Source organism: Protopterus annectens, chromosome 13.part0, assembly GCF_019279795.1.
Source record: "Protopterus annectens isolate FY-2018-M chromosome 13.part0, PAN1.0, whole genome shotgun sequence".
NCBI classification, from domain to species: domain Eukaryota; kingdom Metazoa; phylum Chordata; order Ceratodontiformes; family Protopteridae; genus Protopterus; species Protopterus annectens.
In genome coordinates this window covers 518,663,681-518,683,842 of record NC_056747.1, presented here as the reverse complement: position 1 = coordinate 518,683,842, position 20,162 = coordinate 518,663,681, and the positions used below count along the sequence as shown (strand labels likewise).

At 43.4% G+C, this 20,162-nt stretch overlaps 1 protein-coding gene across 6 annotated transcripts in view; it reads right to left on the bottom strand.

Moving 5' to 3' along the window:
• GTF2I (general transcription factor IIi) overlaps window positions 1–20,162 on the bottom strand; it is a 1,956,122-nt gene that overhangs the window by 913,099 nt on the left and 1,022,861 nt on the right. For all 6 annotated transcript variants that reach the window (XM_044054149.1, XM_044054150.1, XM_044054148.1 and 3 more), the window contains one exon: window positions 19,611–19,669. In XM_044054149.1, coding sequence (XP_043910084.1) covers window positions 19,611–19,669 — 59 coding nt within the window. The remainder of the gene's footprint in view (window positions 1–19,610; window positions 19,670–20,162) is intronic.

The window sequence follows — 20,162 nt, the reverse complement described above, 5'->3', positions numbered from 1 at the left end:
GAAAGACTAAAGAAAATGGCGTCGGCTCCTTCTTTTATACTCCTGACGACCAGACGTCAGGGAAGAGGTGACAGCAGCCGACGCAGGACCCAAGACTTTGGAATTCAGGCCGACTGAGGGCAACTTGCCAGCAGGATTACCCGAATGTAATGACTGCAACAGTGAAACACGAAGAACATTAGGCCATTACTACAGTAGCCTAAGCTATTTGGGTTTTACCCCACTAACTAGCTAACTTTCAAAGCTTAAGGGCACCTTGCATCAGCTCTGTCAGGAACTCCAACTCCAACTTTACTCCTCTCTCCCCCTCAAACTTCCCTCAGGAAATATCATCAAATGTAACTCCCCCTAGTATCACTGGAGAACAAGTCCTTAATGCTCTCTCTAAGACCAAGAACACTGTATCAATGGGCCCAGACAATATCCCTAGATGCCTTCTAAATTGCATGAAACATGACCTATCAAGGCCTCTGGAATTACTATTTGACTGTAGCCATCAAACAGGCATCGTGCCTCATGAATGGAGAAAAGCAACAGTCATCCCCTCTGCACAGATGTGGGCCATCTACAAACCTTAGAAACTACAGACCCATAAGTCTCACTATAGTCTTCCATGTAAAGCCATAGAAAAAATTATCATGGAGATGAGCAATAGAGATATAGTAAACCTCCAGACACTGGACACAACCCAGTTTGGTTTCATCAAGGACAGATCATGCCTACTCAACCTGGTGGCCTTCTTTGAGAAGGACACCAAAGCAATAGATGAGGGCATAATCATTCACATTGCCTACCGTGACCTGGCCAAGGCATTTGAAACAATACCCCACTCAGGCATTGTTGACCAACTCAAGAGGTTAGGTACAAACCCGTATGTCACCCAGTGGATAGCCAAATGGCTCACAGACAGGACCCAAAAAGTTTGAATTGGGGAGTCCACCTCTACAAAAAGACCAGTCACAAGCAGAGTCCCACAGGGATCAGTCCTTGGACTGCTCCTTTTCAGCATTTACTTCTCAGAAGTAAAGGCCAATGTTAGTGCAGATGATAGCAAATTAGGAGCTGACACTGAATCTCACACTGACACAAATGCTCTCCAGGAGGGGGTGAGACAGACAAACAACTGGTGGCAGAGTCATGGACTAAAACTAAATACCAAGAAATGCATACTAGTATCCTTTGGAAAGTCATCCATCCCTGGTAACTATCATATTGAAAACACACCCCTTAGAGCACCAATTTAGTCAGTGTTTTTTTTTCCCCTTCAAAAAGGGGATGCAAGAGCTCTGAAAGGATGCCAGGAAACAACCCAAAGGCAAACTATATACACAAGGGTCCACACCCTGGCAATAGAAAAGGAAAATAGCCAAAAAAGGGTCTGGATGGGGGTACTACAATAGTGATCTATTAGAACATCTACTCTTTTGGTAAGTTTACTTATACAACTACACTATGTTCAGCATTTATATCACTGCTGCAGTAGCCTAAGCTACTTGGGTTGATTACCATAGCTTAGAACTAAGCAGGGAGGAAGAAATAAATTAAGAAACAAGGAGCCCCTGGAGACTGGTCCTTGCTAAGCCTGATCTCAAAATGGAAAAGGAATCCATTTAGTAGTCCTCTGTAAAAGTATGCATACAGGATGAAGCTGATGCCTCTAGAATACTTCTGAGTCCACCTCTTTCCAGAATACCATGAGCGAAACCAAAGCCCTTGTGGAATGGGCATCAACCTTGCTTGAAAGTGGATTATGTGGAGTATAACACAAGGTAACAGCATGAGACTATTTCCAGCTGGTTGTCTCATGCTGTTACCTTGCTTGAAAGTGGATTATGTGGAGAATAACACAAGGTAACAGCATGAGACAACCAACTAGAAATAGTCTGCATTTAAACCTTTTGTCCTTTTCTCTTACCTTTATGGTCACAAATAGATGACCATCTTTCATGCAAACTCAAATTTTGTCAAGGTAGTACCTGAGCTGCATCTGGACATCCAGAGTGTGAAGAATCTTGTCTCCCTTGTTCTTGGGTTCAGGGAAAAAAGGGATATTAACAGCATGTCCTAAGGTAATCTCGTGAACCACTTCAGGCATAAAATGGATAGTTTTCAATGAACCCTGCCCTTATGAAAAATGAGCCTGGGTTCACTTACCACAAGAGCTTGAAGCTATGACACTCACCTAACAGAAGTCAGAGCAATAGGTAAAACAGTCTTCCATGTTAAGAATCTCAGTTCAGCCTACTGAGCTGGTTCAAACCGGAAGAGAGTAAGCTTTTCAAGCACAAAGTTAATAACCCAAGGATGAAAGATCAATATGTGAGGCTAACTAAATTCACTGATGAAGCCCAGAAACTAGCTAGTATGTTTTATTCCCATGGATATCGTACCACTTTAGTTCAAGATATTAGTAGTGAGGTAACTACAAAAAGGTTCGAGGGGCGATATAAACCACTTTCACACCTGGTTGTAGGATGTAATACAGAATGTTTCGCTAATACTAAACCTAATAAGGAATATTCTCATTTATTCATCATGATGTATAAAGTTCATTTTAACATTTTTGGGGTTTTGAAGAACAATTGGAATATTTTTTCCTGTTTTGAAGGATATATGCATCTCTTGGGAGAGGTACCACATTCTGTTTATAGAAAAAGGAAATCATTTAAAAATTTAGAGATGGGAAGTGATGGACTATGGCTTCTTACCCCATAAAAAATGGTTACTTTTAGATGCAGCTTTTGTAACCAGTTCAAGTTTATTTTGGAAAAAAATGTTGTGAAGGTTAATAATATTTTGGTCAAAATACCTTTCCACTGCACATGCAATTCTATCAGTTATTTACTTAGCCCTATGTAAACAGTGTAATTGTTTCTATGTGGGGAAAACACAGAGGAGGTTCAGGGACTGCATCTACGAACATGATTTGGGTATCAGGAATCAAAATAGTAATAACTCCCTTTTCAAACACATTTCTAAACACCCAGGTCATAGTTTTGAATTTGTAGGGACTGATACAGTTACAAGAAACCCTTGGGGGGGGGGGGGGCATGGAGTGATTTGATAAGAGGCCAAAGAGATGAAATGGCAGATTAAATTAAATGCTCACATATATCCAAGTCTCAATGATAAGGTATCCATCACTTGTATTTTAAAGTTTTGATCTTATGTTGTTTACAGTTGGTGTGTTACTTGTATTGCACATATATATATTTGATATATATATATATATATATATATATATATATATACACACACACACACACACACACACACACACACACACACACACACACACACACACACACACACACACACACACACTCAATCAATTCTTGGAAAACTGTAGGGTGAAGATGTGAAGATTTCATTTGTGAGGGTCAGTCCTGGTCTTGTTTAGATAAATAAACATTTTAAGTACTCTAACCTCCATGAAAACTTTTAGTAGAGTACAACAAAATTTTTATTAAAAATGTGGAGAGACAAATACGTAAGAAAATACATAAAAAAGGTAAGCGCTTTCATGGTATTACACCACTTCTTCAGACCATAGATAAACATCAAATCTAAGGCATAATTTATACAAAAGTTTAAATACAACTGAACCAATAAACTCATAAAACAATTCTTATGTAGCGAATAGGCATAAGCAAATGAATGCATGCCTATTACACCATCACTGCCCAATGATTTACTCGTGAATACAAGTAAATAAACCAATAAATGTACAGAAAATATACACCCTATTGGGTACAACTCTGCAACCACATCACAGAGCACCACTGAATAATTAAAATGTAGGCAATAAACATAAAAGATAACATTATGACCAATGAGCATGTTATGATGCACTACTGGATAAGCACTCTGTTTTTTAGTTTGTGCGCCTATTGGCCTATATCTACAAATCAATGATCATCTCGTATTTTCTATTTGATAGATAAGCAATATGTACCATCAAATATGCATGGTTAATATTTCCTCTGCTTGGAACCACCACTACTGTAATCCATGCAGCCAATACAACACAACTAAAAACAAAAAATGCCCAAGTAGTGGTGTAGACCTATAAAGATTGTGACCGGCCAAAAAAAATAAAAACTCAACTTTATTACAACAAAGAGTTAAGCGCTTTTGTCCCCTATTGTCTAGGACTTCATCAGAACAAAATCATTTTGATTCAAAATTTTATATAGTAAACAGTCACGACAATTGGTTTACTGATGCTTATTAGATTAATTGCACCAACCACACTTTTAATTTAGTATTAAACTACCTTCCTAACAATAAAAAACACTCAGACCACATCAATTAATTTACATTACTATAACAACATGGCATGGAAAACGAAAATAAAATGTGGAATCCCCCTATTCTGTGTAAACTGTAACCATCCCTTATATCTCTAAAGCTCTCCTCTTTAAAATTGGCATGAGGTTTATAGTGTCATTCAGACCAGGTAAGGTGGCAGCATTCAATCTAAGTTGCCAATATAATTCTCTTAAAGGTAAATTATTCTCCCAAAAACCTACTCTTAAATTCCTTTTCACTATCTCTATTTTTCCAAAATGGAATGTAGTGCAATGCTAGCAACTCATAATGTGTTTATAAACTGCATTATTCAGGCAAGCGCTTTCACAGTATTACACTGCTTCTTCAGACCACAGATAAACAAAATCTAAGGCATAATTTATCCAAAATTTTAAATACAAATGAAACAAACACATAAAACAGTTTTTATGTAGCAAACAGGCATAAGCAAATGAATTCATGTCTATGCACCCATCACTGCCCAATGATTTACTTGTGAATATAAGTAAATAAACCTGTGAATGTACAAAGTATACACCCTATTGGGTATAATCTTGCAATCACATCACAGAACACCACTGAATGGTTAAAATGTAGCCAATAAACATAAAAGATGACATTATGACTAATGATCATGTTATGATGCACTACTGGACAAGCATTCTGTTTTTTAGTTCTTGTGCCTACTGGCCATACATCTACAAATCAATGATCATCTAGTATTTTCTATTTGATCGATAAGCGATATGTACCATCGAGTATGCTTGGTTAATATTTCCTGTGCTTGGTTAAGTACGATCGGTTTTACATGGTATGTGTTTAGCTCCTGATATTTATTAGTCATTATTACCTGTGTGTTTGACATCTCTTCTTTTATTGGGCTTCCGCTAACTCTTTACATATATTTTACTCAAGAAGGCATGTTTTTAGACCACTCTGCTTATTGGTTACACCGTGACTAATGCTCTTATTATTATGCACTACTGAATATGCATTTCACTGTTTAGTTCTTGTGCGTATTGGCCATATATCAACCAATCACTGTTGCTATAAGTTGTGATTGCAGCTTTTTCCTTGAGAGGACATGCAATTTGTTTTAATGTCCATTGGAAAACTGAAGATCATGGAACATGTACATTTTAACCATTCAATGGTGTTCTGTGATGTAACTGCAGATTACACCAGACAGGGCATATAACTCTGTCTTTACACTTACCTGTTTCATGTATTTATCAATTTACATTTTTATTAAACATTTTGTTGTACTCTGATAAGAAAGTGTTCATGGTGGTCGGAATACTTATTTTTTATTGTTTATTTATTTATGCTTGAGTGCTCTGACCTTTACTTAGCTACCCGTTTTTTAAATTTATTTATTTATTTATTTTTTTACTATTTCTGGTCTTGCTTAGCCTTTCTATTGCAATGTTTTGTTCTGACTGAATGTATGAAGCCTGAATAGTCAAATTAATCTGATGTGCCATTTCCCAGGCTATCATAAGTCTGGAAAGGAGGGTACAATCTTGTACCACCCCCCAGCCAACATATGTATTACATTACTGTGGCGTTGCCTGTATAAACGTGTTGAGATCTTGGGGAACATGTACAGGTTGAGGCTTTCAAAGCACTGATCACTGCTAAACTCTCTCTGACGTTTGTGTTGTGTTGTTGTCTTTTGTGAGGTATCCACAATGCACTTTCACCCCTCTGGAAACTGCTTCCCAAGCCATGTCTGATGCATCTTCAGGGACAGGCTAGAGATGTGTCAGAAAAGAGAACGGGAGACCTGAATTCCAAGAGATCTTGTCGACCCACCAGAGAATCTCCCTTCTTTCAAATCCCAAAACAGGGATATAAAGATAAAGGCTGAAGATGCTGTTTTCAGAATTACCTCATGTACCCCTGGATTTTTTTCACATGAAGTGTGGCCAGGGGAAGCACAAGAATCACTGATGCCATGTACCCCAAAATCCTGAAAAATTCCCTTGCAGATGCCTGGCTTTGAAAGGAGAAACTCAGGATGAACTGCTGCAAAATTTCTACTTTGTTTGGAGGAAGAAAAGTTCTTCCCAGGGCAGAATATGACAGACATCCCAGGAACATAATTCTGCGAGAAGGGATGACAGAAGATTTTTGTTAAGTTAATTTGAAAAACCCAGACTGAGTAGGAGATTCTGAACAGTTTCTAAAGAGGCTTGACAGTTGCAAAAAAGAGTCTGCACAGATAAGACAATCATTCAAATATGGAAATGTGAATGTCAAAGTCAGCAAAAAGCAAATACTGAAGTCAGATACTTTGTGAATATCCCAGAAGCAGGTGCAGAAAATTATAAAAAAAATTATCTGAACACCTTAGCAATGGGATTAAGTCTAGTTTTACCATCAAATGTAAACAAGGGAACAAAGGTAAAAGGAAATTAAGAAAACGCATTTGAATTTTGGAATCTTGATAACATGTTTGAGAAAGGAAAGGTCCACCACAGGCCCCAAAGGATCTTTCTCTAATTGATAACTGAAAAATCTTTTGAATAAAAGCCTTTGCTATCGGGCAGGGAGGCAGTGATTCTAATGCTCCTTGTGCAAGCATCAACTGCAGTATGGGAGAAAGTATGGATATGGTTAGCAGGATAAGAAGGAATCCCTTGGGATAGAGGGAGACATTCCCATTGCCAATTGTACCATTGGTGAATTATTAAAATTCAACTGACTGCCACAATATGGTACCATAAGGGAAGATGAAGACTCAGGGAAGTGTTGCTAAGTTTGTTGAGGATGAGAAGGGGGGTGAACAGCCAAATAAATCATGCTGACTGGAAGGATTATCCTTGATTTTTTAGATGTTTTTCCTTTCTTTTTGGAGCTTCCTTGTCCTTGCTTTTTAAGCTCTTGCTTGACAGCTCCTTTTTGCTTAAATTGCTTACTGAAAAAAGGAGCTGAAGAGGAAGGACATTTTTTATTTTCTTAAAAAAGAGGGTTGAAAAATACTAGTGACCCCTTGAATCACCTTTCCCCTTCATCAAATTTCTTTAGCACCTCTGTTACAAATGGGCTAAACAGTACTTCCTTGTCTAAGGAATAATTAAGTTTCAATTTCAACATCTTCATGAAGGTTTTGAGAATGCCAAGTCAAGCCAGTCTTCTCGTTGCTGGGCCAAAAGCAGCAGCTTTCAAAGAAGAATCTGCAGCATCATAAGCACACTTTAAAGCAAGCTTCATAACATGAAAAGCTGATGTTTGAGACACTGAATATTTTTTTAAATCATAGGAGGTTACTAGGCTAACAGCCCTAGGGCCCTTACAAGCCTAGCCAAGTTCCACTTGTGTTCCCAAGGGTGTCTGGTTCAAGCAGACACTACAATCAGCACTAAGAGGGACACAGGTGGAGACCCTGGGGTGAATTTCTGGTTACCCATCCAATCGTCCAAATTGCGCTTAAATAGGGCCAATGAGTGGCTTTGTTTAACATGAATAGGAATCTTGTTGCAAAGGTGGGTCAACTTCTGTGAAGTAACGTAAAAAATTTTAATATATGATCTTGACATTTTAAAATCCTGATACTGAACGTAGCAAAAGAATGCACTTTCTTTCCTAACTTGTCAAAAGTTTTCCCATCTTTGTCAGAGGGAATGGAGTTAGCAGCTGTAATCTGCTAAGCAGAAGCAGTCTGATAGAGAAATTACTGCTTTATCATTTTCAAGGTTGGAAACCAAATACTTATGAATATGAAGAACCCTGTATAACCTGCCAAACTTCCTGCAGACAAGAGGTTGACTGTCAAGGAAACTAGCAGCAGTGAGAAAAGCTCTCTCCAAAACAGGAGGGACAGCTGCAGATTTAAGCATATTCAGTGATAACAAATAATACATTTTATGTGCAACAGGAATTTCATTATGTTCCCACTGAAAAAAAAAAAATCTTTCATGTTTTTATTTTTTATTTATTTATTTTACATTTGTTAACCGGGTTAGTCTGGCTGAGCTTTGGGCTCATTTTCAGCAGAGACCGGGTAGAAAAGCTCCTCAAGACTAGAAAACAATTTATAAAATGTTAGTAACACAGTAGTAACATTTAGCTATAGGATCTTACAAGCAGAGACCTGGAGAGAAAAAAAAGCTCCTCAGGCAATTCAGTTATACAGAGCATTAACAATTGGCAGACAAGTATGTGAGTTGTTACAAACAAGGTTTTAAACAATTAGCAGAAGAAAATAAGAAGTTATGTACTCACCATAACGTTCCATCTGAGTAGGTAAACTTCATTTGGCAGCAACCTATGGGTCTTCGGATTCATATCGGATCCAAGCCGGCAGTTTCCAACAGCTGAGATCTGAGCTCCAAGCTACTCCCCCTACCCATAATCCCCTGTCATCCATACCTGACATCAGATCGAGTTTGCCTAATGCAAAACCTGCACCAAATAGCCAGTCTATGATCTGGCCTCGATACAATCAGATGACAAAGAGTAATATAAACATCCGACGGTCAGGGGGAAGGAGGGGGGGACGGTTGCTGCCAAATGAAGTTTACCTACTCAGATGGAACGTTACGGTGAGTACATAACTTCTTAATCTGTAGTAGTTAACTTCATTTGGGCATCAACCTATGGGACAGAGTCCCCAGCTACCTAAATCTTGGGAGGTCCTTCTGGAAGGATGTTCCAGAGCACTGCAGAGCCAAAGGATGCTCTCCCTCTGAAGACCAGATCCAACTTATAATGATTTATAAAGGTATGAGATGAAGCCCAAGTGGCTGCCGAACAAATTTCATCCAATGAGACTCTAGAACGAAAGGCAGCAGAGGTGGAAATTGACCTAGTAGAATGGGTGTGGACTCCTTGGGGTGTGGGCCGGCCAAAACTTTCATATGCCAGTAGAATACACTGTGAAATCCACCTGGACAGTGTGACCTTTGAAACTGATTTCCAAAAATTGGATTTAGCAAATGAAATAAACAGCTGGTCTGATTGCCTATGACCAGCTGTTCTGTGTAAGTAGAAACGTAGTTGTCTATGAACATCCAACGAGTGCAACTTGTATTCGCCTTTGTTTTGGTAATTGGGAAAAAAGACAGGTAAATTAATAGTTTGATTGATATTTGATTCGGAAGCAATCTTAGGAAGAAAAGAGGGATTGGTCCTGAGGGATACTCTGTCTTTATGAAAGGTCAAATACGGTGGCTTGGCGGAAAGGGCTTGAAGTTCAGAAACCCTTCTGGCCGAAGTGATAGCGACAAGAAAGGCTGTTTTCCAGGATAATAGTTTAAGATCCACTGAAGCTGCAGGCTCCAAGGGAGGAGCTGTCAAAGCCTGGAGTACGAGCGCTAAATCCCAAGGAGGGACAACATCCTTCACCGGGGGTCTTAGTAGGAAGGTACCCTTCAAAAAGGCCTTACACAATCTGGTTGAGATCAAAGGGCCTAGGTCACTCCCCACATGATAATGTGAAATTGCTGCCAGCTGAACTCTGACCGTGAATGAGCTGGCTCCTTGGTCAAAAAGTCCTGACAAAAAGTCTAACACCGCAGGCAATGGAGCCGTAAAGGGGTCTAAGCTTTGTTGCTCCGCCCAAACAGAGAACCGTTTCCATTTGCTATCATAAAGCCTTCTAGTAGACGGCTTGTGGGCGCCACTAAGATAGCTTTGACTGGGGAAGAGATACCGGGAGTCCTAGCTAGAAGTGGAACTGGAGCAACCAAGCCGTGAGCTTCAGATTGTCCAGATTCGGGATCGGAAGGTCTAACGGGTGCAAGATCAGATCCGGGATAGCATCCAGAATCCAGGGAGGATTCACTAGATGAGACCGTAGATAAGGGAACCAAGCCTGACGAGGCCAGAATGGGGCAATGAGGATTATTCTGCTTCCCAGCTGTCTGGCTTTCTGTAAGAACTTCAGCATTAGAGGAAGAGGAGGGTAAGCATAGAGGAGACCGGGCAGCCAAGCATGTACCAGAGCGTCTCGGGGGGATTCCCCTGGTGGGGGAATTACAGCGAAGTAGTCATTGCACTTCGTGCTTGAGGGAGAAGTGAAAAGATCGCAACAAGGTTGACCCCATTTGGAGAATATTTGTTTCGCTACTTCAGGATTCAGAGACCACTCGTACGGCAAGAGAACCGTGCGACTCAGTCTGTCCGCTAGGATGTTGGACCATCCCAGAATGTGCGTCGCTATAAGCGGTTAGTGGAGATCACCCATTCCCACACTCTCATGGCCTCTCGGCAAAGTGGATAGGACCTGGTTCCCCCTTGTTTGTTGATATACCAGACTACTGACATGTTGTCCGTCTGGACCACAATAGTCCCAACGGGAAGAAGGCTCTGAAGTGCTTGCAACGCCAACAGCACCGCCCTCATCTCTAGGACATTGATATGCAGAGAGGTCTCCGTGTGGTCCCACGTGCCTTGGACTGTCCTGCCTAGACAATGCCCCCCCCCATCCAAGGCGAGAGGCATCCGTGGTCACCGTGGTTAGGGGATAGGGCATAGCAAAGGGCCGACCTTTGAGGAGGTCCGGGGACTGGAGCCACCACAGGAGGGCCATTGGACTTGGAGGGTCCACTGCAGGACCCTCATGTGCAAACGCGCCATGGGCAGCAGGTTGATGGCAGCTGCCATCGACCCTAGGACCCTCAGGACCAGAGCTGCTGAAGGAGCTGGGGATTGAAGAATGGCCCGCACATGGAGTCTCAGGGTTTGAAGTCGGTCCGAAGTCAAGAAGGCTAGGAGCCAGCTTGTATCCAATCTGGCTCCGATGAAGTCTATGATTTGTGTCGGCAGAAGGGAAGATTTTTCTACATTGACTGTGATCCCCAGCCGGGGAGCTAGACGGAGGAAAGAGTCCCTTGCCGCTCAGAGTAGATGCCTTGTGGGGGCGCTCAGGAGCCAGTCGTCCTGGTAGGGGAAGACCTGAATTCCCTGGAGTCTCAGATGGGCCGCTATCACTGACAAAACCTTGGTAAACACCCTGGGGGCTGTGGTGAGACCAAAGGGAAGGACCCTGAACTGGTAATGGCTGGCTCCTAGCCAGAAGCGGAGGAACCTCCTGGAGCGTCTGTCCATCAAGATGTGGTAGTACGCATCCTTGAGGTCTATAGAGCACATCCAGTCGTTCTCCTGCAAGAGAGGGAGAATGGACTGAAGTGTGACCATCCGGAACTTTTCCTTGGTAACTGACAGGTTCAAGAAGGATAGATCGAGGATTGGCCTTAAGTCCCTCATCTTTTTTGGCACCAAGAAGAACCTGGAGTAAAAGCCCGATCCGAGCTGGTCTGGGGGGACGTGCTGAATGGCTCTTTTTTCTAGCAGCTGCTGGATTTCCGCAGCCGCGGCCTCCCTCTGATTGGGAGGGACATCGGGGAGGAATCTGGGATTGTGAGGGGGATGAAGAAACAGGATTTGGTAACCTCTGGATATGATACGAAGCACCCAGCGATCTGTCATGATGGACTCCCAAGCTGCCAGGGGCCTCGAAAAATGCCCCCCCGACTGCCTCTAGAGTGGAGCAGTCGGGTAACCCCTCAGGGTTGCTGTGTGGGCCGATCAGAGAACGATTCTCTGGACCCAAAACTCCTCAGACCCCCTCTGCCCCTAGGGCAGCATCCACCCTGTCCTCCTTTGCCTCGTAAGGACTGGGTATCCGGAGCGTCACAGGACTGCTGCGACTTCTGGAACTATATCTTCTTCTGTCCCCTTTTGGTTCTTGGAGAAAGACATCTGGGGAGCAGAGAAGCGGACTCCGATGGCAGACGTCTTCCCGTCCTTCTCGCTCTGGACTAACGTTTCGCGTAAGGTTTTGCCAAAGAGGGCAGAACCATCGAATGGGGCATTAGCGAACTACGCATTAAAGGGTTCCGCGAAATCACAGTGGCGGAGCCACGCCTGTCGCCTCATGAAGACGCCCGCTCCGCTAGTTCTAGCGGCTCCTTCCGTAGCATGGGATAGTAGCCGCATAGAGGTATTAGAAATAGACCTAAGAGTGGCCATTCGGGTAGAGTACAACTGCTTGTCCTCCGCCGACATGGACTCCAGGGGCGACCCAGCGTACTCTTTAATAAGGTCTCGCTGGAGCCGTATGACATGTGCCATGTAGTTCAGTGACCTTACCGAGAAGGTAGCTAAACTGAAGACTCGCTTCCCAAGGTGGTCCATCGCCCAAGACTCTTGCTAGGAGGATGGACCGAGGGACTTTCTTGGGCCAGTTCCCTCTTGGTGGCTGCCGCCACCAACATGGCATCTACTGGGGATCCCTTACTCCAGTGCACTCTGTCGGAGGGGGGGACTAAGTATCCTATCAGGTCTCTTTGGGACGGGCTCCACAGTGTCCGGTTCCTTCCACGCCCTGGTAGTGATCAGGTCTACCAGGGGGTCGGCTGGAGGGGGCACCCAAGAGGTAGACGGGCCTGCTTCAAATGCCTCCAGGAACACAGACTCGTCCGAGGTAGGTTTTGGGGTGGACCACCCTCCTCTTATTCTGAGCATCTCCATGATGTCTCCAAAGGAGACGTCTTCGGGGGGTGATCTTGGGGAGCCTTCCCCTTCCTCCAAATCTATGTCCTAGGTCAAGGACTCAGGGGAGTCCAAGTGCCTCCTTTTGCACTTGCGCTTGTGAGGGACCTCCTCGGGGAGGCTGTCCGAGGAGGCCTCACCAGGCTCATCATGTCCCAACAAGGGAACTACCTGGGACGTTAGAGCAGGCTGTCCCTGGGACCGGGTGATAGAAGTCAGAAACAACTGAGAGGGAGTGCGGGGTGGAGCCGTAGCTGTGGCCGGGGGCCTGGAATCCCTTGACAGAGCCCTCTCCACCACGTCGAAAGCCGAAGGAGAGCTGCTCTCTCTGGGATCCGAGAACAAACCCTCCCTCGGATCCGACGAGCAGATCGGGGCCGGAGCAGACGCTATCGGATCTGACTGGCCAGTATGCTCAGACCTGGACGGAGCCGAAGGCACACTGACACCCTCAGATCCGAAGCTCAGCTCTCGGCTCCGAGAGCTAGGATCTGCCGAAAAGGGACCCGACAGAATCTAGGGCGCTGTCGGAGTCCAAGTACCCGATACTAACGGCGCCGACACGCCCCCGGCTCCAATGCCACTCGGCTCCAAGGACTCCAAACCCGGGAAGCGGGTTGGAGAAGGAGCAATCAGGGCGAAAAAGGGGGTCGAGCTCCCCCCCCCGGAGGGGGGGGGGGCAGGAGCACTCCCATCTGCAGTTGGACCTGGAGGAATCTTCTCATCATCCGGTCCAAATCTGCGTCCGTTAAGCTCTTTTGGTTGACCTAGAGGAGGCCACTGAGGCGGGACGGGAATGCCACCTCGATGACCTCGAAGGAGACCGGGCCTCCTCCTCCTCCGGTCCTGGTGAGAAGCAAGGTGACCGGAACCGGGAAGGAGAAGGCTCGGAGGTCTTGGAGGGGGAAGCTCGCTTAGCTGGTGAGACCGATGTAGAAGCCTTGGCCCGCCGCTTGTGGTGCTTCTCCCTGCGTTTCTCTTTTCTGGCTTCCCTATCCTCCTGGCCCAAGGTGGGAGGTAGAGTCCCGGCCAGGGGAAGGGAAGCAGTCATGGGTACTGTCACGGCTGTGGCAGGCACCACGGGGGGACCAGAGGTCGGAGCAGAGTCCGGGGGCAGAAGTCCCACCAGAATCAACTTCGACCTCCGGTCCTTAAGTGCCCTGGGGTTGAACGCCGCACAAATAGTGCAGCCAGAGGAGAGGTGTTCAACCCCAAGGCACAACACGCACCGAGTGTGGCCATACGCTGGGGATAGCTTATGGTCACACTCGGTACATTTAGAAAGAAATGTCTTTGGGGCCTCAGACATTATATATAAGAAAAGGACACACACACTAGGCCCCAATCACACACAGACACACACCCTAAAGCTCTCACGAGGGGGGGGGGGGGGATAAGCTAAATTAAAATTTGTAGAGAGAAAAACTACGAGGGGATGCTAAACACTTACAAAAACACTTTTTCTGACAGGAAAGTAAAAGAAAAAGATTAAATTTTCTCACAAAGTCTTGCTAAGAAACAACCGACGCCTGGAACTCAAAGATCAAGCTGCTGGCTTCAAATGCGGCAAACTAGATCTGAGGTCAGGTAGGGATGGCAGTGGATTATGGGTAGGGGGAGGAGCTTGGAGCTCGGATCTCAGCTGTTGGAAACTGCCGGCTCGGATCCGATATAGATCCGAAAACCCATAGGTTGATGCCCAAATGAAGTTAACTACTTCAGATTGTGATTAATTACAATATTATTTAAGCTGCTTAGAGCAAAATGAGTTAATATTTGGGCAGATGCTTATTTAAAGTGGGTAGGATCTAGTTGTATAGGAAGTTTGGAAACAAGAAAGAAAAGTAAGAATGGCTAGTAGGAGATGTAGGGGAGGTAGAGTATAGGAGACAGACTAGACAGGTAGGTTGTTTTGAGACTGTAAGAATTAAAAGTGGTTGGAGATAGAAGAAGGGAAGAGGTCGAAGAGGCAGGGGAATAGTGTTAAGAGATACATTAAGAGTGAGGTGGTGAAATTGGTGAAAGGATGGTGGTTTCAGGGTGGTTGGCTACAGTGGCAAGACCACTTTGTTTTAAGGTACTTCCTTGTGGCTAATTTGAAACGTTTGCTATGCTGGAGGGATTTTACTTCCAAAGGGAGTTGGTTCCAGGATATAGCTGAGTTACAGTTTTAGGGAAAGGCAGACTTTTAGTTTTGGGTTTGTAGATGTCTAATAATTCTTAATTTGAGCTGCATAGAGTCCTTGCAGGGGAATATTTGGATAGGATAGTGGAGAGGCTGAGAAGGAGAGTAGGTAGAGGATAAAGTGGATGATTTGTAGTTGGTATAGTTGAAGCAGCTGAGGGAATTCTAGCCAGTCTAGTTTCTGTAGTGCTCAGCAGTGGTTTGACTTGTAGGTTTGGTTAGCTGCAAATCTGACGATCTTATTATAGGTAGTTTCAAGCTTGGAAATAAGTGTAGCATTTAGGTTTGTGAATATGTGGCAACTGTACAGGAGTGTTGGGAGTAATAAAGCCTGGGAGAGAGTTATTCGGGCAGTGTTAACGAAGTATTTCTTGCTAGGGAAAAGGTGTCCAAATTTCTGATGAGTTCTTTTTACCGAGTTAGTAATATTGAAATCAAACTTAAGCTGATCATCTTTTGTAACACCTAGCAATTTAGTACTAGATTCAGCTGAGATGATAGTGTTGTTGCAAAATAAGATGGTAAATGTACTTTTGAGTGTGGTGATGTTTTTAGGGAGGAAGAGTAGGAGCTTAGTTTTTTTTGGATTAAGTATTAGTTTGTTATCACTAAGCCAAGTCTCAATGGTGTGGAAGAATGCCTGGGTAGTTGAGTGGAGGTCAGTTGGGTTTGTCAGCAATGGTTTTAACAGTTGTGTCATCAGCATATTGCACAAGAGATGACTGGGGACAAGAGGAGTAGAGCAAGTTGGTGAAAATATTAAAGAGTAGTGGTCCAAGTATGGACCCTTGGTGGACTCCCATTTGTACAGTGAGAGGGGAGGATAGTGCAGAGAGCTATTTAACTGATTGCTGGTGGGTAGAGAGATAGCTGGAGAACCAGGAGATAGTAGGGGGACAGAAATGTAAATCAGTGAGTTTATCTAGAAGGAGTGGGTGAGAGACAATGTCAAAGGGTTTAGAAAGGTCAAGGAATAGGCATGAGACAGGTTTATTGTTATCTCGAGCTAGGGAGACTATGTTGATGAATGACATGAGTGCAATAGTTGTACTATGCTTGGGATGGAAACCATGCTGTGTGGGTGTGAGAAGGTTTTCCTGGAGAAGATAATGCATTACCTGCTTATAAATGCATTTCTCTAGATTTTTTGAGAGTGGAGAGAGTATGGCAACTGGTCTGAAGTTGGATATGTCTGAGGAGTTGCCCCCTTTGTGAATGGGCAGAGTAAAGAAATTCTTCCATATAGTGGGGAACATAGGATTCAGAAATGGATCAGTTGATTAAGATGGATCATATTAAAGTTTTGGGGGAAAAATCTAGAGGGAAATCTGAAATCACACATTCCTCAAAATCAATGTTCAGACTGAGAAGAAATTCTTGAAGTACCTCCATTTCCTGCGATGCCTGCTCTTCTGACTAAAATTCCAAGACAGAAAGAGAATTACCTCTTTTCTTGCCTAAAGCAGTACTATACAAGGAAAAGGAATGAATGAACTTCTTAGCAAATCTTTCCCCATCCACAGGAGCAGAAAGCAAATCTTCCCTGTCCATAGAAAAAGAAAACGGGGAAGACAAGATTTTCTCACTGTGTTTACCTTTCCTGGGAAACTCCCTGGAAAATGACTGACCTCTGTGGTAGGCAAACTGATCCAGGACTAAGGGTCCCTTTCTCGGGTGAGTGAAGAGATTTCACCCGCCCTTTCCCCTGAGGCAACAAAACTGGTTCTTCCTTTCCAAACAAGGTCAGCCCTACAGCCAAAGTGAATGTGGGTTACGCCTGGTCCTTAGTGACTGTAGGAGCAGTTTGAGGAGCCAAGACTAGCCAGAGCAGTCTCACCCACTAGTATCAGGAGCACAAGAGAAGCCAGCCTGACATCCACTCTCTTACAAACTTCTTCTTGTGGACAGGGAAAGGTAAAATTACAGAAGTAGTGGCTCTAAAGGGAAGCTGAAAATGAGAACTCAAAGCTCGATAGCAGAGCCGGAATGAAGTGGTAGAGGTAAAGTAAAGAATACATGGTACTGTGGTACATAAACCACAGAGTCCCCCACAAGCACAATATCCTGCCTCAGAAACAAACCTGCACAACCAGTAAAAAAAACTCTAACTAGAAGTAGTGAATATAGTAACAGATAAAAAAACTGACATGAGATCTTTAGAAAAGGGCAGGATCAAAACACAGAAAAAAATGGGAATTGTGGGAACACTGCATGCAGAATAACATTTTGGAGGAGAGATGAAGTTTAAGGGAAGGCAGGAACTGAATGAGCTATGTAATGTTTGAATGACAATGACTTTATAGGAGATCGTATGTGATCATGTTTGCAACTGAAAATATGTCAATACGGTTTGTTTTCATTTATATAAATACAGGACTGCCCATGTCATAAGTGACGATTCAACAAAGAAGTCTCTTCTTAAAAACACAGAAGCTTGTACACAAAAAGTATACCTAAGCATTTACACACAAACTACTTATGCAAATGTATTCTGTAAAACATTCAGTTTCCCAGCAAACACATTTTAGTCAGAAAAACACAAGTGTTCCAAAGAAAACTAAATTTTTGTGTAAGGTTTTCCCTAACGGGGACTTATCTGACCAGCTTTAAAGGATCACTAGCTGACTTACAGTTACATGGGGCCCACCAAAGCAGCTCACTTCTGCAGGATAAAAATCTCTGACTAAACTGAAGCTCTACCTCTCTTTATATTGAAGTTCCCCTTGAGCTCCTGACAGAGTGCTTGGAAGGCACCCTTAAGCTTTAAAAGCTGGCTGGTCACTGGGGTTAAAACCCAAACAGCTCAGTCCAATGCAGCAGTTACCTTAATGCTGAACATCTGCAAGCTATTCCACACAGGACCTTGTAAGTTTCAGTACTTCTCCAAAGAAGGGCAATGGAGGGGGGATCAACAGGTCAGGTCAAGTCATTATTCCTTGTTTACCTCAAGGACAAGAACCTCAGTCTTCTCCGACTCCGTGGCCTGAGAGAAGGACCCTCCTCAAGCTACCTCTTTGTGGTGATAGCTTGCATCCACCTCATGCCTATGAAGAAAGATGCAAAAAAAGCTCATTCGCAGACGACAACCTCCCTTAAGGCAAAGAGGAAGTGTCTGTTAAAGGCAGTGCTCGTATAAACAGTTTTGCAGAGGGCCCTGTACTGGCTTAGCACTTTATTCCCAGATTGTGTTCTCCTGCACATGCTTGGTCATAGTTCCCCATGTGTTAAAAGGGCAGCACAGCATGAGCAACCATCAGGGCATCAGTTACGGGAAGGCCAGCATAGCTTCCCCAGCTCTTATTGCTGAACTAGGCTCTTAGAAAGTGGAGAAAACCTCCAGCCTGAGTACAAATTCAAAGCATGTGTTAGGGGGACTTCAGGGCCCATTCTACCATAGATAGCTTACCACACACTTTAACATGGGTAACAAGGTACTAAAACAATAGGACTCACTCCCAGTGTGGTTGCTAGGGAAGTACTTCTACTGTCATCTCAGCTCTTGGCTAAGAATGGGTGCAAACCTGATCGTTTGCTAGTAAATGAAAAGCTCAAACCCAGGATGAGATGGGAGAAGCTTTGTTTGCTGCTTGCCCCACTACCTTAACTCCTGCCTGAGATAACGACAGGACACTGCCCGTCTTTATCTGCAATTGTTTCCTTTCACTATTGCCAACCTGCTTTTAGTAAAATGTAGGCCTCAAGTTTCTACATTCTCTTATGACAAAGTTGCCTAGCTAATACTTTGGGCACTTTTGGATGCCTTGCTCCACTGCTAGACAAGTCTAGTCTGCTGTGTTTACAATCAAAGACACACTCAGAAGATATAATTTCTCAGACAAAAAGTGGGTGATACTTTCTTGCACTGACTGAGATGCAAAATGCACATGCAGGAAGAAATAATTAGGAAGCACTGGGCTAGATCACCTTTTCTGGCATGATGATGCCAAGAAGTATATCACCAGGGGAGGGAAGTATATAGACCAACAGAATGGGATCTACACATTGACAAGACCTACAGTGGATATAAAAAAAATTACACACCCCTGTTAAAATGCCAGGTTTTTGTGATATAAAAAATGAGACCACAATAAATAATTTCAAAACTTTTCCCACCTTTAATGTGACCTATAACCTGTACAATTCAATTGAAAAACAAACAACTCTGTTAGGGAAAAAAATATAAAAAAATAAAAAAAACTTAAAATATGCTGGTTGTAAATGTGTGCACACCCTTAAACTAATACTTTGTTGAAGCACCTTTTGATTTAATTACAGCATTCACTCTTCTTGGGTAGGAGTCTATCAGCATGGCACATTGACTTGGCAATATTTGCCCACTCTTCCTTGCAAAAGCGCTGCAAATTTGTCAGATTTGCTCCAGATCTGTCAGGTATTTTAACAGGGGTGTGTACACTTTTTATATCCACTGTATGTGGAGTGTTCTGAGGCAGCAGACCCCAACAGATATTAACTGTAGTTGATATCTTATTACAACTAGCTTGACTACAAGAAACTCCATATACAGTAACAAATGTCAGGAATTTTAAGTATGGCTGGTGCTCAGCTTGGTAAGGATAAGGAGATACACACAACTAAGAAAACTACAACATCTCACCTCCACCAGCAGGCTTGTCTAACTTGCAGTCTTCTCGTGAGGAATTCAGCAGCTCTGGTCTGAAAAGCAAAGAGAAGGAACATCAATTCCTTTAATTGGACACTTAAAAGGCATTGCCTTAAAAAGAAAAAGTATTCTATATATTTTAGTCATTCTTAAGACCCTCTCACTTGTCATTTGCACTAGAGAATCTGTTTCTACTGACTGCCAAAAAATGGACTGCCAGATGCATGACTAGGAAGTCAATCCAGTTGGCCTAGGCAAAGATCCTTACATCTCAAGGAAGCCACTTAATGTGCAATCTGTAGTTACACCGAGCAACAGATACAGCTAAAAACAAAACAAATTTCTTTATCATAATGTGGTAAACTGAACATTTTCAGGCTTATCTTCACCATGCAAATGTATGCAACAGAAATCAGATGACCTGAGTCAGCAAAGACATTACTCAAGATTACTGCATTGTCTGGGCATCTTCACAAATGCCACTGCACATAACTAGCCTAACTACTGGCAGGGGATACATTTGCAGGACCAGCGTTCAAAAGCCTG